The sequence below is a fragment of the Chelonia mydas genome, chromosome 7 (genome assembly GCF_015237465.2).
Source record: "Chelonia mydas isolate rCheMyd1 chromosome 7, rCheMyd1.pri.v2, whole genome shotgun sequence".
Taxonomy (NCBI): domain Eukaryota; kingdom Metazoa; phylum Chordata; order Testudines; family Cheloniidae; genus Chelonia; species Chelonia mydas.
This window is the reverse complement of record NC_057853.1, coordinates 47,000,215-47,020,594: the sequence shown is the minus strand read 5'-3', so window position 1 is coordinate 47,020,594 and position 20,380 is coordinate 47,000,215. Positions and strand designations below refer to the sequence as shown.

The 20,380-nt window shown below is 49.5% G+C and overlaps 1 protein-coding gene across 4 annotated transcripts in view; it reads right to left on the bottom strand.

Annotated features, from left to right (window-relative positions):
* The window catches only part of CACNA2D2 (calcium voltage-gated channel auxiliary subunit alpha2delta 2), a 587,546-nt gene that overhangs the window by 26,107 nt on the left and 541,059 nt on the right, over positions 1 to 20,380 (bottom strand). For 3 of the 4 annotated variants that reach the window (XM_043550544.1, XM_043550545.1, XM_043550546.1), the window contains 6 exons: positions 18,782 to 18,853; positions 18,022 to 18,093; positions 17,719 to 17,780; positions 13,058 to 13,134; positions 10,357 to 10,377; positions 5,357 to 5,417 (listed from right to left, as the gene is read on the bottom strand). In XM_043550544.1, the coding sequence (XP_043406479.1) occupies positions 5,357 to 5,417; positions 10,357 to 10,377; positions 13,058 to 13,134; positions 17,719 to 17,780; positions 18,022 to 18,093; positions 18,782 to 18,853 (365 nt within the window). The remainder of the gene's footprint in view (positions 1 to 5,356; positions 5,418 to 10,356; positions 10,378 to 13,057; positions 13,135 to 17,718; positions 17,781 to 18,021; positions 18,094 to 18,781; positions 18,854 to 20,380) is intronic. The other variant, XM_037904941.2, reaches the window with a different exon arrangement.

Sequence of the window (20,380 nt, the reverse complement as noted above, 5' to 3'; positions counted from 1 at the left end):
CAGTAGCCGCTGGGGGTCAATTGTTGTCCAAGCCCCCACAATGTGTTGATATCGGACTGCAGGCACGCACTTGGCCTGGAGTCCCGTCCTGCAGTGCATTAGAAAATGAAGGTAACTGATAGTTTAAAAGAATAAACTGGATGGTATGTGTGTGTGTGTGAGAGAGAGGTGTGATTGCATGTGTGTGTCTGGGTGTGAGGAGTATGGAATTATATAGGGCCAGATTCTCAACGTGGGTAAATGAGTGTTGTGCCATATGCTGATTGACACCCACTGAGAATGTAGCTTGGAGCTTACAATATTCATGCCTGCAGTAACTTCGCTGAAGTCAAGGGGATGAGTTTGGCTCAGTCTAGGTTTGCCCTGAGCGAGCGCCTTTTGGGTTCCACGTCAGCAGAAGCTGGGAGTCCCTGTCTCCCAAATACCCACGGCTGCAATGTGTCACTCAGGAAAGAGAAACCAACTTCTTTTAAACCTGCTTCCAGCCGTGCTGATGCTACTTCCCCGACAGCTGCTTGGCTCCCATTGCTTCCAGCCGCCAAGTCCCCAGGCTGCCTCAATCACACCAGGTTCCTCGTGCCCGTGAGTTCTGATGTGAGGGCTGCCATATCGGCCACCGCGCCAGGGACTGAACTGGGGACCTCCAGAGCTAACAGCACAGGCTGTCCAGGCTCCCACACTGGCGTCTGTAACAGCCTCATCTCTGCAGATCAGGCACTGTGGGGAGGCCTGTATCACACTCAGGATGAGGGTTACACTGGCATGATATTGCTCCTCGCTGCCAGGCTGCCATCACCTCCAGGGATAGGGTGCCGTGGGGAGCAAGTCTCAGCTGCTGTTGCCTGCCAGGTGCAAAGTGCACGGGAAGGGGTCAATTTAAGGACTGTCTTTACAAACTCTTGGCTCTGTGGCATTGGCCTCCCTGGCTGGGACTGCGGCTGAGTTCCCCTGGCATGAGGCAGAGTGGGTCCTGCAGCCTGCAGGGCTTTCTAGCCTTGTTTCAGCAGTTCAATTATTACTGCTTTATTTTAAGCCATCTGTGTAATTATGCTGAAGGATCAAATGTACTAGGAAGGAAGGCAGATCCATGCCTGCAGGATAGCAGAGGGCAGGGTATGTGGGTGCCCAGGAGGAACGCTTGGGGGTCTGAGACTCCTGTGGAGTGGGAACATCTCACAACACCTGGCTAATGAGGGCAACTGATGCTCACCACTGCCTGACCCTGATATCAGCCTAGAGCATTGCCTGACACACAGCAGGCCCAGCTCTGGGGCTCAGATCAGCTGGCCTGCCCTTCATGGGCTTGGCTCCGGTGTATGCTGAAGTGACTCCTGGGGAGAAACAAAGTGGTGGGGAGGGAACCCCTGGGCATTCCATCCTTAAGCAGCTCTGCAACTTGTGATCACATGCAGCAGGTGTGACGCCTCGTCTCATCAGATCAAAACACCCCAGGAGAGGTGATTGGCGTGCATTGTCTCTCTAAAGAGCTGAGCAGTGGACTTGTGACTGGCCCTGAAGTAACTCTAGTGCTGTGAGACCTTCACTGTAAAATATGGTAGCATTTTAAAAACATATTACTGAAAGCGTTGCCAGTTCTCATGATTTCATTGCCAGGCTCAACATTAGGCATTTTTTCTTAAATCTCCAGCTCCCGGAGGCCTGGGATTTGGGAGAATCTTGGCTCTCAAACTAAGAAAAGTAAGTTTCTGGCCTTTGTGGTTGTGGAGAAAAGCTTGAAAACCAACCAGGTGGCAAATAAAAAGAACCCTAGGTGGATTATTTTGGAAAGTCTCCTGATTTCTGAGGGGTCTGATGCATGATTTGTGAATGCCTGGGGTCTGAAATAAGAGGAAGGAGAGAAAAGTTACTGGATCCCAATGTTCTGCCTGAGGCCATTCTGTGACAGTCCAGGTAAAGTCTCTGTATTTCCTGCAAAGCCATGGCTTGAGAAGCCACAAACTCGATGTCTCCCTCTTTCCTGCTGGTTTTTACATATTTGAGGCAGGGAGTCAATTCCACGTGTACCGCCATTTTGGCATAGCTAGGTCGCTGCGCGCACAGCGATCTGACATGGACTCTTGGGAGAGGATGCTTTGGTGCAAAACTATCCAGATGATGCAGTGCCGCTTGGCTGGACTGGAACTGAAAAGAGCAGCAGTGGAGATGCATCTGTATGTGGCAGGCATGCTTATAGTATAACAGCACTAACAACAAGGGTGTGTGTATGTAAAGGTGGGTTTCATCTGGAGGGGCATAAAGTCCCCTCTCTGTGTGGGCAGCTGAATGGGGAAGCCATATGGTTTTAATTTCCTGCTGCACTGTGCAAGGTCCACCTCCTTCCACTCCACCAACATGATGGAAGTTGTCATTCCCCTCCCATCTTCTAAACTTTTCACATGATGGCTAGAACGCATTGTAGATTCCCACACACCTCTATTGCTCAAAGATCTATAGGCGTCCCAAGGTCATCTTTAACTATAGCCACCTATATATCTACACAAATGCGTACAGATATATGTGCTCACACACGCACAGAGATATTAATATGTGATACATGGTTTCTGAAAATTGCCAGGGTACATATTAGAATTGATGGTATATCATACAGTCTTATTGACACTCATGTAATCTCATATGGTCCTCCTGGGACATCTTACAGTCCTTTTGGTCCCCAGGGATATCATAGGCCTTGTAGGATAGGAAAGCAATAACACAAGATCCTATTTTTTTTCTGATGTGTCACAGTATTGATACCAATTTGGAGCAAGGAACAGTCACAGAACAGATTTCAAACTGGAAGATTCTTACCTATTATTAGAAAAATGGTTAATATACAATAAAGCACTACATGGCAATTCCAAATTTTTCTTCTCCTTTATGAACTACATCATTTGGATCTGAATTTCAAACAGTCCGAACTTCAGGACTGTTGGATTGGGCCCATCTCTAACATACATGAACAATACATTGGTAACGCAATGGATTTCTAATAAAAAGCTAGAAATTCATCAAGAGCTTCTGGTAATGTTCTATGCTGGGAGCTGAAGTTGGAGTCACCTGACCGCTTTAATGTACAGTAGATTCTCATAAGTTGTGGGTTGGTGGGTTTTTTTAATAACATGCTTTGAAATTTTATGTCTCTAGTTGACACCGTCTCTGTTTAAATTCCACACTCCTTAAGTGTCTCATTAATATCGACTCTATGCCTCATAACGAACATTACCCTTCTGGAAAAGTCCTATAGCATTTAAAAGAAAATAATCCCATTTGAGTCCCATGTTATATTAAGGATACATTTATAAATGGCTTATTAAGGATCAATGAATGATTAATGGATGTGTAGCGGGGTGGTCACCCGCTCCTGCCTTAAAAGGCTTAAAACAGCCCGGGGAGAGGGCTGTGGTAGGGAAGGAAAAGTGGGGCTGAGTGGGAGAAGCAGCCTCAGATGGGGGCCACACCCCAATCAGGCCACGGCTGGCTTAATCAGGGCCCAGCTGGCCCTTATAAGATGGCAGTAGGCCAGGAGCACACAGAGTCTCCTCTAGCTCTGGAGGGAGATGGGCCTGGCTGCTGGGGAGTGTACCAGGGTACCTAGGTGAAGCAGGGCTGGGGAAGGCCAGAGGAGCTGGGAGGCTCCAGACTGGAAAAGCCCCAGGCTGCAGGCTTGGCAGATGGCCTAAGACAGGGTAGTGGGGTTGCAACAGGGCAGCCCAAGGGTAGGCGGAGGCAGCAGGTCCAAACCCCCCTTGCCTATGATGACTGGCTTATATAAACTGCAGTCGGCCCCAGTGAAAGGGGGCTAGATGGTGACTGGCAGTAGCCCATAGGCTGAGGCAAGGTAGGGATAGAGGGTGGGGGGTTCCCTGGGGAGGGGAGAACCAGATCTGTGGGTTATTGCCTGGAGGGGCAGCACCCCAGGTAAAAGGGCACAGGGGTCCGGGAGAGACACGGGGGCCAGCAATGGCGAGACACCGGCAGAGGGCGCTCTGGAGCTGGTAAAAAGAGCTAATTCCCAGACAGCCAGCAGGAGGCGCTGCTGGGTGAGTCTGTGCCCCGTTACAGGATGTTATAAGCATGTTACAGACATGAGTACGACGTGTTATAGATAGTTATAAGCACATCAGTAGGTGTTACGGATGATTCTAAGATGTAGTTATAAGCAACCTATTGACCTGTTGGACTCTATAACCACTGTATCAACCATTTATTAAAACATCTATGAACCATTTATTAACCCTTTATAAATATACCCTTAGTAAAAAGTGTGACCAATATTTCTATAGATTTTTTTCCTATACATTTTAACAGAAATTTCTGTCCCTGCTAGAGAATTCTACAAAATAAAAATATCTTGTATAAAGGAGTTCTGTATCTATTAAGCCCTATCAGTTTTTAGAGTTATTTCTTTGAGTCCAATCCCTATTACCTCCTATTAGACTTTTCAATATGAGTGGAGCTGGGTGAACAAATTGACTGGTAAAATTTTCACTAAACAAAGTGCATCAGTCAATTGGCTCTGATTCAAGAGTGTTCAAACTACCACTCAACATTTGTGAAAGCGTTTGCAACTCTTCAGACATCCACAAATTTTAGTCAAACTATTATTTCTTCAAAAATTCACGGCAAAAGTGTGTTAAGTGCTACTTGTTATTCTGCCATTTAAAATCAAATGTGTTTGGTCAACCGATTAGTGACCAGAAACACCATGTGACTGAGGCAGCCAATCACATGAGCTGAATAATAAATCATTGACGCGAGCGACCCCATCTCTGAAAATGATTGGTTGAAACTATCTGATGGACACCTAGGAATAAGGGACCTGTTTGCAGAAACTCAGGCCTGGCTCCTGAACAAATCTGCCACTCTCTCTTCCCGAAAAAGGCCCTTAACTTGAACCAAATATTATCCATAATTGAACAGTCTGACCCGCACAGCCAACATGACTGTATGATGCCACAGCAATCCCACTATGACTTCTGGGGTTGTCTGCTGCTCTGCGAGACTTTTCAGAAACTATACCTATATATGTACACGTATATATGCCTCATATACAGCTATACATATATACTGTGCTCGTGTATATAACTGAACAGACAATAGACACGAGCTGCCAACTGTGGTGGAGTCTCAGCAGAGTGCAGGTAGCAGCTACCATCTCAGAGAGGCACACAACACACACAAGAGACAAAGAGTAAGACAGGCACAATGAAGTGGCATCAGTTCTGGAGAAGGGTGATGAGAAGGGATATTTGTAGGGGTGGAAGTGGAAATGGGAAGAGGGGAGTTGAACTAGCCTCGGGGTCAGCGTGGGGAGCGTGTTTAAATGGACACCTCAGCAAAGCACACGCAAAGCTACCTGGGAGCAATGAATACATGTCCCTCGGACTCAAAGCTGTTTGGCAGCAGGAATTCAAAATCTGCAACAGAAAGGCAACGTTATCCGGTGGGGGTTTCAAATGAAGGAAGGGGCTTTGGTCTCAGAATATGAGAGAGAGAGAGGAATAAACAAAAGAGATCAAACAATTGACTGATTTTTAACAAGAGAGAAAGGAAGGGGAATTCTGTTGGTAACTGTAGCATTGCACAAGAAGGAGAGTTATAGCCAATATGTTGCCAACATTAGAAAGATTTGGTGATTTGATTGGATTTTTTTTTTTTTTTTTGGTTTGTGCTCTGAAATGCAATATATTTTCTCTGTTGTATATGTATGAATACGGGCCGTATAGTTACATATACACACATACATATATATATATGTGCACACATTTATATATATATATATATGCATGTTCAGTAGGTCATATGGGCATCTCTCTCTTATGAGGATTGTTAACAATGAAAAGAAACCACATGCTATGCTTGTATATGAAGAGAATTACTACAACAATTTTTTTTTTGTAATAAAAATCATTGTTCAGGCATCAACATGGCCAAACCAGGGTCCTTTATGAAGACAGTCCAACCAAAGACTTACCCACCAAATAAAAGTCAAATGCAATGCACTGTGGAGGTGTTGCTGCCTTCTGGCTGCCAATGGTCTACAGCTCAGCAATAACCATCCCCCTTGGTCAGGCTGCAATGGATCCTTCCAAATCTGGATTAAGATGGGGGTTGGGAGGATCTGAAGGGGCTGTCGGAGAAGCCTAGGCTAATCTTCCTGCTCTTCCAACGGAGGTTTTCCATTCTGGCTCTTTCAGATTCAAGGACCCCAGCTGAGGGCCACAATGTTATCTCTCTGCATTTCCCTTGTTCCCTGTTCTGCATCCTATTAGCTCTCCTTGGTGCTAGTGGTTTTCACTGCCATTGCCATTATCTCCTGGTTATGTGGCCACTGCATCGTCTTGGTACGAAACCTGGGGCTGTCTGCCTAGAAGAATGGGAGATATTTGCCTCAGGGGGCAATGTGTTGTTGAAGCGTGGCACAGTGGGCCCAGGAGAGGACCTGATGGGGTGGAAAACGAAGGAGGAGTCAGCCAGGATCCATGCAGCTGTTTGGAAAGGCAGAGGCCACACCCATGACTAGAAAACCCTTGCTGAAAGCGATTCTCCAAAGCAGAAATGTTGATTTTCAGTTCCAACAAAGGCTAAGGTGTCCCCAGGCCATTGTGCAGGGAGTGGGTGAGGAGTGAAGGTGAAGGGTTATCAGTCATATTAAACATGGTTTCTCTTTCCTTAGTGGTGGAGGGTATGGCACCAGGCGTTTACAGACACCCTGGCTTTCTGGCCCAATCACGGATGTTACTTGCAGCCTGGTCCTGCCTCTTTTACTCCTGATAAGAGACCTTACTCAGATGAGTCACCCCATGGGAGCCAATGGGATGGGCGACTAGAGTATGGATTACTTGTGTGAGTGCAGGGATTGGGCCCTAAGGGTTTTCACCCGTAAAAATTGCAGGGAAACCTTGGTCTGGACTACTGTGGCCTTGGAGGATGGATTCTGGCTTAGACAAAGGCTAGCGCAGCATATGTGGGGACGGGAGCTGGAGGAACCTCTCCAGGATAACCCAAGTGGTTTAGAAGGCAAGGAGGGAAAACAGGTTGGGGAAACCCATGCCGTGCATATGGCACATGCCCAATCCAGTTGGGATTTGATGGCCCAGGTGGCTAGTCCAGCAGGGCAGGGTCCTTTGCCTTGCTCCCCCAAGGGGATGGCTGTTGACAGCTCTCCATTGCAGGCCATTTTCTGACAACACAAGCTCGACTAGTAAAGCCTGTCTGCATTTTTCACATGGAGCTACATACACATAAATATTCAGAGGTTAGCCCTATGAGCAGCCAAGCCCCTTGCCCCCCCCGCCATGTCTTCCCACAGTGCATTGCACGACACACAAGGCCCTTTGCCAGGCAGCACAGCCATAGGTTGGACTGTTGTTTTCTGTAAGGCGGGGTCTGGATACAAGCCAATGAGAGGAGGAAGAGGAAAGGAATACAAAAACACTAGTAATTATTCCATCAGCATTGCCATTACAGGGTCACTGGGAAGAGGCAACTCAAGGCTGATAGAACAGGGCTGAGGGCAACGCTCCCCTTACCTTTCTCCTTACTTCCCCTTCCTCTGTGTCTGTCTGTCTATGGCATCTGTGCCCCTCTCTGTGTCTGTCCATCCCTCCCAAGTCTCTGAGCCTCTCCTCTCCACCTGGCTGGGGGAACTGATAGAAGAGTGGGTAGCTTCCAGTGGTTCTGCTCAATGCACTGTGGAGTGGGGTTGTGGTTCTCGTTGGTGGATGTGGGGTGGGAGTGGGGGAAGGAGGGCAACGAGAGGCAATTTCTCCACATTCCCCCAGCCATCTGCACACCTCAGAAGGTGCAGAGAATGCGACTGGGAAGCTAAGTCAATTTCCCACACGTTCTCTCATTACTTTAAACCCATTTTCTGTGCTTTTCACTAGACCATGGCCCTGATTCAAAGCCTATCCATTGACTCTGACAGATTTTGGGTCAGGCTCTCTATGAGGCACAGTGTCAGGTCAACGTTTTCACCAGCTGGACTTTAACGAATCCCACAGGATCTGGAAAAGCAGACTGAGGAGGGACCTGGTATTTTTCAAAAGGAATATTTTAAACGGGCTGTTGTAACAAAGACGGGGATCAATTGTTCTCCATGTCTGGTGAAGGTAGGACAAGAAGTAATGGGCTGAATCTGCAGCAAGGGAGAGTTAGGTTCAATATTAGGAAAAATTATCTAACTCTCACAGTAGTTCAGCTCTGGAACAGGTGTCCAAGGGAGGTTGTGGAATCCCTGTTGCTGGAGGGTTTAGGAACAAGTTGGACAAACTCCTGTCAGGGCTGGTCTAGGGTTACTTGGTCCTGCCTCAGCACAGGGGACTGGACTTGACGGCTTCTTGAGGTCCCTTCCAGAACAATGTTTCTATGGTTTTATGATCTCTCAAAGTATTTCAATGCTTCTTTCCCAGGGAGGCATTGGACGGCCTTATTCATGGAGTCACTGAACCAAATTCTGCCCTCAGTCCCATCCGTGCCCTCCCACTGTATTACACCGATGTTCCTGAGAGTAAATGTGCCCGTGAACCAGATCCTGACATGTCTCCTTTTGGTTTTAAGAGGAGGAGAGGCAGAGTTGGTCCTTGGCTGCCTGACACCTCTGGATTTAGGTGACAGGGTTTTCAGACTCAGTTCTCCAAAAAAGGCAGGACCATGTCTTGCTAGTGCCTGCGCAGGACCAGTCATTTCCTCTCTCTGTTTGTGTCACAGATAGAGAAGTGGTGAAGGCAGATGCTGAAGAGTAAACATTGTCCCACTGCACAGGGTTCAGGAATGGAGCACCACGAATGCCACTGGGACACAAGCAGGGCAGATTGCTGGGTCAAATTCAGAAGTTCTTACTCAGCCCCTACTCCTGCTGAAATCCATGGGAGTTCTGCCTGAGTAAAGACCGTAGGAGTTGGTCCAATCTCTGGAAAGCTATGCTTATGCTAGGCCACATCCTGAGAGGTGACCAAAACCACCCATTCCCACGGGATGGGAGTTGCTAGTTGCTCTGCATTTCTCTGTGTCTGGCCCTTTATCCTGAGCTACACAAAGGATGGAGAAAAAAGAAACCATGGAAGGACAGCTCCATCCAAACTCATCCCCCTTTATTTTTCCACTGAGGACGCTCCTAGATCCTGATTCAGTGGCCACTGAAATCAATGGAAAGACTTCCATTGACTTCAAGGGGCATCGACTCAGGGCTCCAGTGCATTGTGGGAAATTCATATCCAAGCAGATGGTCCAGCATCACACCAGATTGTACTGTATACACCTAGACCCATTTACTTGAATACACTGTGCTAGCCAACTCCACCCTTGGTGCCACCAGACCCAGGATATCTCAGGCAGCTGCAGCTAGCTCAGAACCCCGAACTCTTCTCTACATACACACATTTGCAGCACATGGACACACATATTTAGGTTTAAGAGCTGTTCATTTGGGGATAAACCCTTCCCCAATTGACTTAAACTAAACCATAATAACTTAGATTTAAACAATAAGAGAGTCCTCACTCCTCCATTAAACTGAATCGGCCTAACATCACACCTGGAGTTAAACCAGTGCAACTCAGCATGTGGACCAGCGTGACCCAGCCACGGCTGGGACTGAAACGATGCAGCGATGCACAATCTGGGGCCTTCCTAATATGACAGCTGAGACTTGACCCTGGAAGAAAAGCTTTGATTCACACGTGCCATGGACCTGCCTGAGATTCCAGCCCCTTTCTCCTGCTCAGCCAACATCTCCCCACTCAGGAGGTCTAAACGCTTATTATTAGTAGTTTTTAAGTGATCACTGGATCTAGTTCCAAGTACCGCTGAGTCTGGAGATCTCTGCACAGCCCTATCCCATTCAGTTTGAGTTGTCTTGAAGAGGAGGGACGCACAGGAGCAAGGATGGGAGGAGGAGAGATTTGTAGGGAAGGAGTGAGAGAGGGAAAGAAGAACAAGAAAGGGGGCTGGGGGAGGCAGAAGAGCAGGATATTAAACTAGCTACAAAAACCTTGCTGAATCAAAACATAACAATTCCATAGGAGATGGACTCTTTAACGGTATCAAATCGAATTTCTGAGCAATGCACAGGGAAGGAGTGCAGAGATAAATGGGGACAAAGCTCTCATGAACATAACAAGACATGTTGCTTTCAAATAAAGGGGAAAGAACTGGAGGGAGGGAGTGGAGGAAGGAACAGTTTGGCGGAGGTTTGCAAGGTTAGGCGTGGCAAACGGGCACAGGAAATGGGCAAGCAGGCTGGGTGGAGGAGGTGGGGGGAGTTGGTGAAGGGTGGGAGTGAGGGGTGGGGGGTACTGGACACGGGGGGTGGTGGTGGTGAAGGGTTAGTGGTCTAAGACTGAAAATACTTGCCCTTCATTTTGATGTTTGGTACTGTGTGAATCCACCAGAGAGAGAAAGCAAGAAAAAAACAAACGAAAAAAACAACAAACAAAAAAAAAGGGGGGGGGGGAGGGTTGGGTGGAAAGGAGGAAGGAGGGAGGGCACAAACAATATTTTATTCAATTTTTGTTTGAATAAAAATATTGTGTATCATAATCAGACCAAAAGGAAACCTCTTGCAAAAAAACGACATAAAGAAAAGAAAAAAGGCCACAGTAAAATAATAATAAAAAGTATAGATATAACTAGAGAACTATAATCGATCTATATTTATATAATCAAAATTAAAATGAAAGTCAGTAGCAAACAGTTGCAACAGTCTTGATATAGAAATGTTCTTACTGAGTTAGCAGACCATGCAAAAAGACAAGGTTAAAAGAGATCAGAGGGGAGACATGAGAGTGCCCAGAGGCACAGAGACAGAGAAGGAAGGAAGGCAAGAGAAGGAAAAAGGTATACAGAGATAGGCAGGGGGATAGAGAGCTCAAGACAGGGAAAGGAACGATGTTGAAGGCTGTTATCCCACTCTGATGTAAGTGGCTGCTGAGAGAGCAAGGACCTAGGGTGTGGGCTGAGCAGTCCTCCAGGAGGAATCCCAGGAGCTGCCATGTCTGGGGACAAGTCTTGGCCTGGAGGTGGTGTGGGTCACTGCAAACTCCCTTTGTGTGTAAACCCAACCCCTAGGAAGGGGGTATGTTTTGATCCACAGCGCCTTGTGTGAGGTGTTTATGGAGCAAGGTGGGGAAGTCACATATGCTGTGGGGGGAGGTCACAAAATTCTTTTGAGCCCCCTTCTGCAGGTGACCCTGATGGGGGAGAAGGCTCAAGCTGCAGCCCAGAGACAGCAGAAGCATGTCTTGCTCCCATCTCTAGAACAGCAGCTGCTCTTCCTGGAACAGATGCTACAGCTGCTCCTTCCCCAGGGGGCACTGGGGCCAGTGAGTGCCAGTCCTTCCCTGCCCAACATGGGGCTGAACGAGGCCCCTGAAGCCTACCTGCTCATCTTTGAGTGGTGGCTGCTGAGGAATTCTGGGCCCTCCATTTATCTCATTTTTTAATGAGTCAGGCTTAAGCTGCAAATCAGGCCCTGGGTGAGGACAGCTACAAGGCCCTCCTAGCTGCCACCCTGGGCTGGCTGCATTTGGAGGAGCTGTGCTCCAGGGCTGAGCCCAGCAGTGAGCCTGTGAACCACAACTGATCCACTGGGCAGCTCGACCCGCATCATGAACCATAGAACTGACGGCCATAGTTGCTCCAGAGCAGTTTTTAGGACGCAAGCTTGGCTTGATGGCCCCAGCCATCTATGCTGGCACAGCCTGGGCAACACACGACGACTTCTACATGGAGGCTGAGCAGCCAGAGAACCACCTAGCAGATTCAGGGTGCACCCAGACATTGGTGCAGAGCGCTTGGAACAGCCCCAACTCCTTCAAGTGACAGAGCCCAGGGGCATCTCCTTGAGGGGCATTGCCCTGGCTCCCATCACCCACTGCCATGACGCGAGACTGGACACACCACTGATCTCTCCTGGATTCCATGAGATGTCCATGGAGTCATTGGATTGACTCCCAGCCACAGGGCCAAGATGCAGGCTACCACAGGGCTTTGCAGGAGTTGACCCCAATGGGGCTTGCAGTGGAGAGGCTACCAAACTGGACATGTTGGCACGGTTGTAGCAGGGAAGTAGGTAACAGGATGGCAGTGTTTGCAGGCTAGCAAATGCTGTTCCTGCTAGGAAAGGGTTACATGGATTCTGCTGACTGATGCAGATGGCTCACTGCCCTACCTAGATATATCTAATGAGCGAGGACCTAAGGTGTGGGCTGAGCAACTCCTTGAAGAGGAACCCTGGGAGCAACCAAACCTGGGGAGATGACTCCAGATGCATTTTGTGTTGGTTCGTTCCAAATTCCTATTGTGAATAAAATCAAAGCCCAGGAAAGACCTGTGTTCTGACCTGCTATACTAGGGACTATGAATGCAGCAAGGTGCTCAGAAAGAGAAAGGGACAGTGGGCAGCAGAGAGAGACAGACAAAGACAGAAGGAGAGAGAAACGAGGGAGAGAAAGATGGAGGAGGAAGCCTGATTCACCCCCTTCAGGAGCGACTCATATCCCGAGGTGGGAGAATAGGTTCTGGCGTAGAACAAGAGAGAGAGAGAGGTGCGCAGGTTAACACATAAGTACATAGACTAATTATAAATTAATTAAAAAGAAAATCAACGAACCAAAACTTAAATCATAAAAACAAAAGTGGTTTAAAACAAAACCCAAAAGAATCTTAACAAAAATAAAACATGCAAATTTTCACAGGCTTTCAAAGTAACTGGCTGCTACAGAATTATCACCTAGTACATCGAAAGCATATACAGCAGCACGTCAACCTCATCTCCTCTAGAGGGGTCTTTTTTTTTTCTTTTTTAGGAAACTTTTTGTTTTAGGGGTTTTTTTAATGCAAAATCTAAGTCTGAAACCCTCGCATTCCAAGGCAGACAATTAACCTTCCATTTTAAATGTCATCGTTCGTCTCTATTTTGAAATGATTATTATTCATTTTAGTAGCACATGTTTTGCTTATTTTCCCCCACTTTGATCATTCTCTGTACCAGCTGGTAGGTTTAGGGTCAAAGGGCATGTGAAAGGGCAAAAGGAAAAGGAAAGTGTCTACTTACACTTCACTTGGAGAATCTGGTCGCTGAGGTTTGCCCGGATGTAGTACTTGCTATAAGGTGGTAAGGCTAGCCCCAGGCTGTGGAAGGGAAGGAAGAAATCAGCATGTTTCTAGCCTGGCTGTCAAACTTTTTCCCAGGGGTAGGATCCTGGGGATCCAGTGGTAGGATCCTGGCCCTCGGACTCCAGTGGGGCCAGAATTTCACCCAACATGTTGCTCTAGACTGGCGTTTGACAATGTAATCAGGGACATCTGGGGCCTGATCCCTTAGGAGTCACTGGGCAGTCTGTTTTCAGAGCAGGAAGCGACACGGACATAGGCTCTGTCCTTGCCTTTACGAGCTACCCCGGCACCCACACAGAACCCCACTGAGAACAGGGGCAGTTCTCAGGATCGAAGCCAGAACATGCTAACCTCACCAAGGAATGTTTGGAACACACTCTCTCCCACCCCACTCCCCCATTAGATATAGGGATGGATGGCTTCAAAGTGTCTTTAACTAGTACATTCCCTTTAGCTGACTGGATAGAGAGATCCAAATCCAGTTCTTCCCTCCCAGGGGTTGCACTCAAAGTCCATCCCAGGGGTTCAGGAATTCAGGCAGGTGGATGTCTTAGAGCCCCACAGCACAGACTCTTCCAATCCTGGTAGCCACAGGGAGATCCAGGAGGGTGTTTCTGCAACCGGGGACCCAGAACCCCACCTGCCTGGGGCTGTGCTCTCTAGGATCCAAGAGAGCTAGGGCTGTCCTAGCCACCAGGTTCTGCCCACCTTGATGTGGGATGTTATTTGAAGGTGAGACCCCCACCATTGATTTCCCACGCAGGGTCCTCCCCAGCTGCTGAAGCCTGTTCCCTGCAAATCCCAGAAACTAGATGGGCTGATGGGGAAGTCAGTGGTGACCAGGGCCCTGGAGACTGTTGGGAGAGGGGGGCTGGCATGGGAGTAAGGACAAGGGGAGTGAAGAGGTGTGGGTGGGGAGGAGAGCCAGGATGGCCATTCAGGGTTAGAGCCCAAAACAGGTTGGGAGCCTGAGAAGGGGGCAGTTCTGGCCTTGGGAAGGGGGGTTGTGGTTTTGGGGCCGCCTCCCTAATCTAACCCCCATTTTGTCCATTGCCAACCCTGTCATCTCCACTCTGCTCCTGTCCCTCTCCCACAAGGTGGTGCTCCCTTCACTTCCCTATCAGCTATTTGCCTCCTCTCCCTTCCCCAGGGGCTCTGCATGGGCAGGGGAAGCATAGAGTGCCCTATTTGTCACCTCCCCACATACGGCCAGCCCTCTCTGTCTGAACTGGTTTGGTTGTGTCCGGGAAGCCCACAGCTCCCAACAGGCCAGCAAGCAGCTGGATTCCTCTGATCCCTTTCCATTGCCCTGTAGGGATTTGAGTGCCATATATTTTTTATCAAGCCACAAGCACATGGACTGTTCCCCTGCCCCTGTCTGGGTGTCCAGCCTCTGAGATGGGGCCACATTGTCTTCTTATGACTGCCCCCGTTTTGTGCTTCCTTCCACTCCCCCACTCCCAAGGCCCTCCCTAGCCATTTGGGTGACCTACGCAGGGTCTGGGAGGCAGGAGCTGTGGGTGGACACTTTTGGGGGCCCCACAGGCTCAGAGTGGCCCGGGGGATTAGCGGGGGGCCGGGAGCAGCCCGCTCCGCTTCCCTCGCCCCAGCCCCAGCTGTGTCGCTCGGGGGAGGGGGCTTGGGGGAAGGGATCCCCTTCGCTGGCAGCAGCGAGAAGCAGAGCAGCCTGCCCCAGCCTGCTCTACTCCGCCAGCTCGACTTCCCGCTGCCGGTGAGGGCGGGGGGCATCCTTTCCCCAACCTCCCCGCATTCACCGGCAGCGGGAAGCGGAGCGCCGTGGCTGGGAGCTGGCGGATTGGAGCGGGCTGGGGCCGAGTTGCTCCGCTTCCCACCGCAGCCAGGGAGTGTGGGGTTGCTGGGGGAAGAGGTGGAATGGGGGCGGAGCAGGGGGAAGGGTAAGAGGTGGGGCGGAGGGAGTTGTCTGGGGCCCCACACTCCCCTAGGGACGGCCCTGTCCCTTGCAGTGGGCACAGCCCACGTGCGGGCCGGCCAAGGGACAGGGCTGGTCGCCGGGGCTGGTGCTGCCGTGTATGCAGCACGCAGCTGCCTAGGGCACCATGAAATTTGGGGCAATTTGGTGCTCCAAATTTCATGGTGCCCTACGCAGCTGCGTACGCTGCATATGCCTAAGGACGGCCCTGCCCACCCCTCTGTTTTGTGGCTGCATCATGCATGGGATCAGACGGCTGGCTCTCCACAGCAGGGACCCTGTGCAGTTTCTCTAGTCTGCTTCGCAGCAATCCCTAGGGAATAGATATACTTACAATGAACCTGTCTACCCACTAGATGACAGCCTTCCCCAAGGCAGATTATGCTCTAGTCTAGAAGCCATAGCAAGCAAGCAAGATCTGTTTTTCTAAGGCTAGCACCTGCAGCTCCCACTGATTTGAGAGGTGACGGGGAAGCTTAGACTCTTTGAAAACTGGGCCATGGTTTTATTTCCCCCATGGCTGCTGCCCGCTCTCCCTGCTCATGGCAGCGAGCGTGCGTAGCCTTCATGAGCAATGCACGGGCATGATATCACACGAGTCCCAACTCGCGGTTTGCTTCTCATTCTACTTTAACATTTATCATCAGGTGAATGGGAGACTCCGGTTGGCTGGTGAATATTTCGGGCCATGGCAGATGCCAGATGGGAACATCATAGCAACTTGCCACCAAATTCTGAGACAGACGTCAGATAAATTCACTTATTTCTCCAGTAAAACTCAAGCACCAAAGATGCCGGTTTTGCAATAATAAGCTACACTACAATATAATGCAGTGGATGGAAAAGGCTGCGGGTGCACTCCCTGGCCAAAGTCAAGAAAATGCCAGTTAAAGGAGGCCCACACAACTTTCACTCTGCCCCGATGTTAGTAAGTATTAATTCCCCTAAAATCCCTACTTACTAGAGGTGGGCGGGAAATGGTTTTCCCATCCCAAGAGAATTTTGGGGATTTCAAACTTTTTTCTTGTCCTGAATTGGGATGAAATATCAAAATCTCAAAAATTTTCACAATCTGATAATCTGATAAATAAATTCATTACTGGGTTAATCAAAATGTTTCATTTTTTAAATTTCAAAATGTTTCATTTTTTACTTTTAATGTCCCCCCCCCCGACTTTTTAACCATCCATTAACTAAAATTTTTAAACAAAAAGTTGTTTTGAGTAAAAAAAAAACTAAACTTTTTTGATTTGAAAATGTTGAAACAGGATATTTTGACAAATTCCGAACACCTTTTCCCCCCAGTGTTTTTTGGAGTTGGGAGATTTGTTGAAACTGACCCTTTCCCGCCAACAGTTCTGGTCTTGATGAATTGCCATTTTCTAATGGAAAAACGTTTTGTTGGAGAATTCCCGACTAACTCTATTAGTTACTTCATCACATACTAGTTCTCCAGTAATACATCCAACCACTTTTCCCTGCGGTTTAAATACCCTTGTTGTAGCCCTGCAGAGTCTCTGTTATTCCTTGCACATTTTACAAGGCTTTAGCAAAAATTCCATGATACCATCTTCTATCTGAAAAATAGACTGTGATCATGTCATTACCATGTATTGTATGTCTATGTATAAGAAGGTAGAATTAACGTTGTACGTGCAATCTTAACTTGGGCATTTTATGAATTTCGAATTCTGAACTGTGCAACCCTGATGGTTTATTAAAATAGGTTTTTTTAGATGGAATTTCCTAGGGTTTACAATTTTTTTTTAAACAAGAGAAAAATCCATTGTCTGGCTCAGTCTGCCCAGGCTCCATGTGTTCAAACCTTTAGGCAGAGTGAGTTACATGTTAATAAAGAGCGTCTACTGGACACATCTTGCATTCAGGATTATGTAACACCTCTGAGCAGTTGCTGACGTGGGAATGTGACATTAGGAATGTTTGTCATGAAATTCGGTGTCTTTCAGTGCAGTGTAAGATGCCAGATGAAATTCAATAGAAGACAAGTGCAACATATACACTTAGAAAGGAACAATCAAATGCACAACTACAAAATGGGGACTAACTGGCTAGGTGGCTGTGCTGCTGAATAGGATCTGGGGGATTACAGTGGATCAAATTGAATATGAGTCAACAATGTGATGCAGTTGCAAAAAAGGCTACTATCATTTTGGGGTGTTTTAACAGGATTGTCGTACGTATGACACAGAAGGTCATTGTCCTGCTCTGCTTGGCACTGGTGAGGCCCCAGCTGAAGTGCTGGGTTCAGTTCTGGGCGCCGCACTTTAGGAAAAATGTGGACAAATTGGAGAGGGTCCAGAGGAGAGCAACAAAAATAATCAAAGATTTAGAAAACCTGACCTGTTAGGACAGGCTAAAAAACCTGGGCATGTTTAATCTTGAGAAAAGAAGGCTGAGGAAGGACAGAGCTGGGGACCACACCCAGGTCTCCTGATTCCCAGCCACCGTTCCATTTATCTCGGACCCCACCAGGAGTCTCCTGTCACCCATTTCTCCCTCTCCAGCCGGTGGCTGGCATCCAGCTGATTTTTCCCGCTGCAGTTCTGTGCCTTCAGAGGGGCCAACACAGGAGATGGAGCAGAGCCCTTCCACCTCCCGCCCCCTCCTACCGGCCACACCCTGCTCACCTGTAATTGGTGCTTTTGATAGAGGCCCAGGTGTAGGTCCTGACGACTTCATCGATGTATCGCTGGAATTGCAAAGAGGAGAAGCCATGGTCAGGGCTCAGGAAGAGACACTGAAATGGCAGTCCGGGTGCTACAGCCCACAGACAGGACAGTGCCAGGAGTCACACTCCAGGCTCTGAGTGCAACAGGCCCCTTGCGCGCCAGGACTATCACTGTCTCAGGTTCCCATTGCATTCCATCTTTATCCCCAAGAATACAAGAACTTCTCTCCCCATCTCTGCGTGGGCCCTGCCAAGTCCTTACCTCATCCAGGGATTTGATCAGGGTCTTGATGACTCTCTGCCCTTCGCTGCCATCGATCATACTTCTCCGGATCTAGGGAAAAGGCAGGAAGGGAACTGAGCCCTGACACACACCGTGGCTCTGCACCCCAAGAGGCTGAGCAATGGGCAGTCAGCTGGCCGTGTGGGCTCTCTGTGATCCTGTCCATGCCCAGCGCTCCAGACACATGGGGGAAAGGGGGGAACAGGGAGGGGTTGAATGTGGCCAGTCAAGAGCCCAACAGATCACCAGAAGGGAGAACAGGGCACCGTGCCGGCCCCAGGGACATTGAGATCAAAGCGGAGGGATGACAACCTTTCTGATGGCCCTGTGAGCGGGTGGGATGGGAGTGGAGGATGTTTATGAAGTGAGGGCTGGGTACAATCATGTTCACACGCGCCAGCCCCCAGAAATCCTGTGCAGGTCTGCTTTCCCTGCGGGAGTCAGGATCGATGCCAGTGGGCCAGTGCTCACATGCCCAAACCCCACCATCCCTACCGCCACTAAGGACCAAATGGCGCAAGGTGTCTGCCCTCCCTTCTCATCCTTAGGCTGTTCCCTGCAGAGCAGGGCTGGGGAAGTGTGGAGGAAGCCTGCTGCCCAGGCTGTGCTTGTCCTGTGCACAGAACGCAGCAGATTCCAGGGCCCCTTTGCCAGAAGGGCCCCCTAGCTGCTGTTTTTAACTCAGCCTTTGCCTGAGTCCCTAGTCTTGGTTGAGGGGTGGAGGGAGAGCCCCGCTCACCTCCTCCTTGTTCTCATCCTCCAGCTCAGCATCCAGAAAGTCCAGGGTCACGGGCTCTCGGAAATTGATGATCTGAAAGGAGGAAGAGTCTGGTGAGAATTGAGGGCTCATGGGCACCAGTCAGCAGAGCCGGGCCCAAGCAGCTTGGAGCCAAGTCAACTTCCCCTCATGCAAACCGCCTGACAGCCTGGGCTCAGCCACTCAGTGCACAAGTAAAGCACTCGATTGGTCAGCCAATGCCCTGAGGCATTGTGGGTGCTGGAAGACATGGCAACAGCTTGGAAGAGTGAGACCCAACAGGCTGTACTAGCAAAACTGTCTAGCTGTTTGCCTTCGCTCGCACCCCCCCCCATCTGCTCACTGGGGATCCCAAAGTGCTCTACAGACACTAATGAATTAACACTCTCCGGTGTCCTGGAGTGGGGGAGGGTTATGAGCCAACTTTAACACATGGGGAAACTGAGGAACAGAGTTGTTGAGCTTTTTTCTATAGCCTTGTACTCCTGTCAGCCCCACAGAGCCTGTGCAGCTCCAGGAGATGGCGCCCTATGCTACAGCGTGCAGACGAGCTCCGGCTCCACAGGTAGAGGCTGGAGGCAGTGAGGGGTGAGTCTGGAGGTAGTGGGGGTTGCACAGTGGTTGCAGAGGACAGACTTGCCTGCAGAACCCTTATTTCTGGCAATGAATAAGCCCAGACTGACTCTCAGCTCCCTGGGGGCGCGTGCTGGGCCAGCAGATTAAATAAACATCCATTTGTCTGCCATCTGGGCACATTAGATACAGTGATCCCTGGGAGACCAGAAGCATGGAGGTTGCCAGTGCTGTTTGTCCAGTCACTTTTCCGAAGCGAACCACTCGCCCTTTAATCCTCAGTGTGCCAATCCTGAGGCAGTCAAAGCAGGTCCCCACTGCTCAGCCCTGCACCCTGGCACTTTGTGTTTAGCCCTGGTTCTGGTGGCTGCCCAGCCATTTTCCACCCAGCACTGAGCTCTTCTCAGGCTTCCCTGGTTTTCTTTGCCGATCAGCCCTGGGCTCTCTGGACAGAGCCTGCACCCCACGCACAAAGCCACCTGTAGGTGATTGAATGAAACTGACGAACAGTGCCCTCGAGGAGTCAGGGCACCGAGACCTTGCCTGCCCCAGCATCCAGCCCAGTGAGCGCTCTGGAGCTGGGGGATGTCCAAGGAGGCATGACATGGCTGATCCTCAAACAGGAGACTGTTTTCAATCAGATCAGCAGGTCTGCAAGGCTTCCTACCCTGGTGATCCCCCAGTCAGTTCTCACAGCACACGCTGGGCACAGAAAGGAGGTTACTGTTGGAGCCCCTCCCCCACAGGGATGCTGGACTATTTCTGCTGCCATGAAAATAGCTTCGTTGTTAGGGGCTGAGGGGGGACTGGGGTGTCTGTGTGGGCCGCAATCACATACCATTAGCAGGGGAGAGCCCAGGGACTGAATGCTGGGTGAGACAGATTTTCCCACTCATCAGGAGCTTAGCCAGGGATCGATGTGGCTGCTGCAGTGCGATGGGGCACAGGACTCCCTCCCCACAGCAAGGGGGCTGGCTCCTGGCTCAGAGCTCTGTGGGGTGGAGTGAT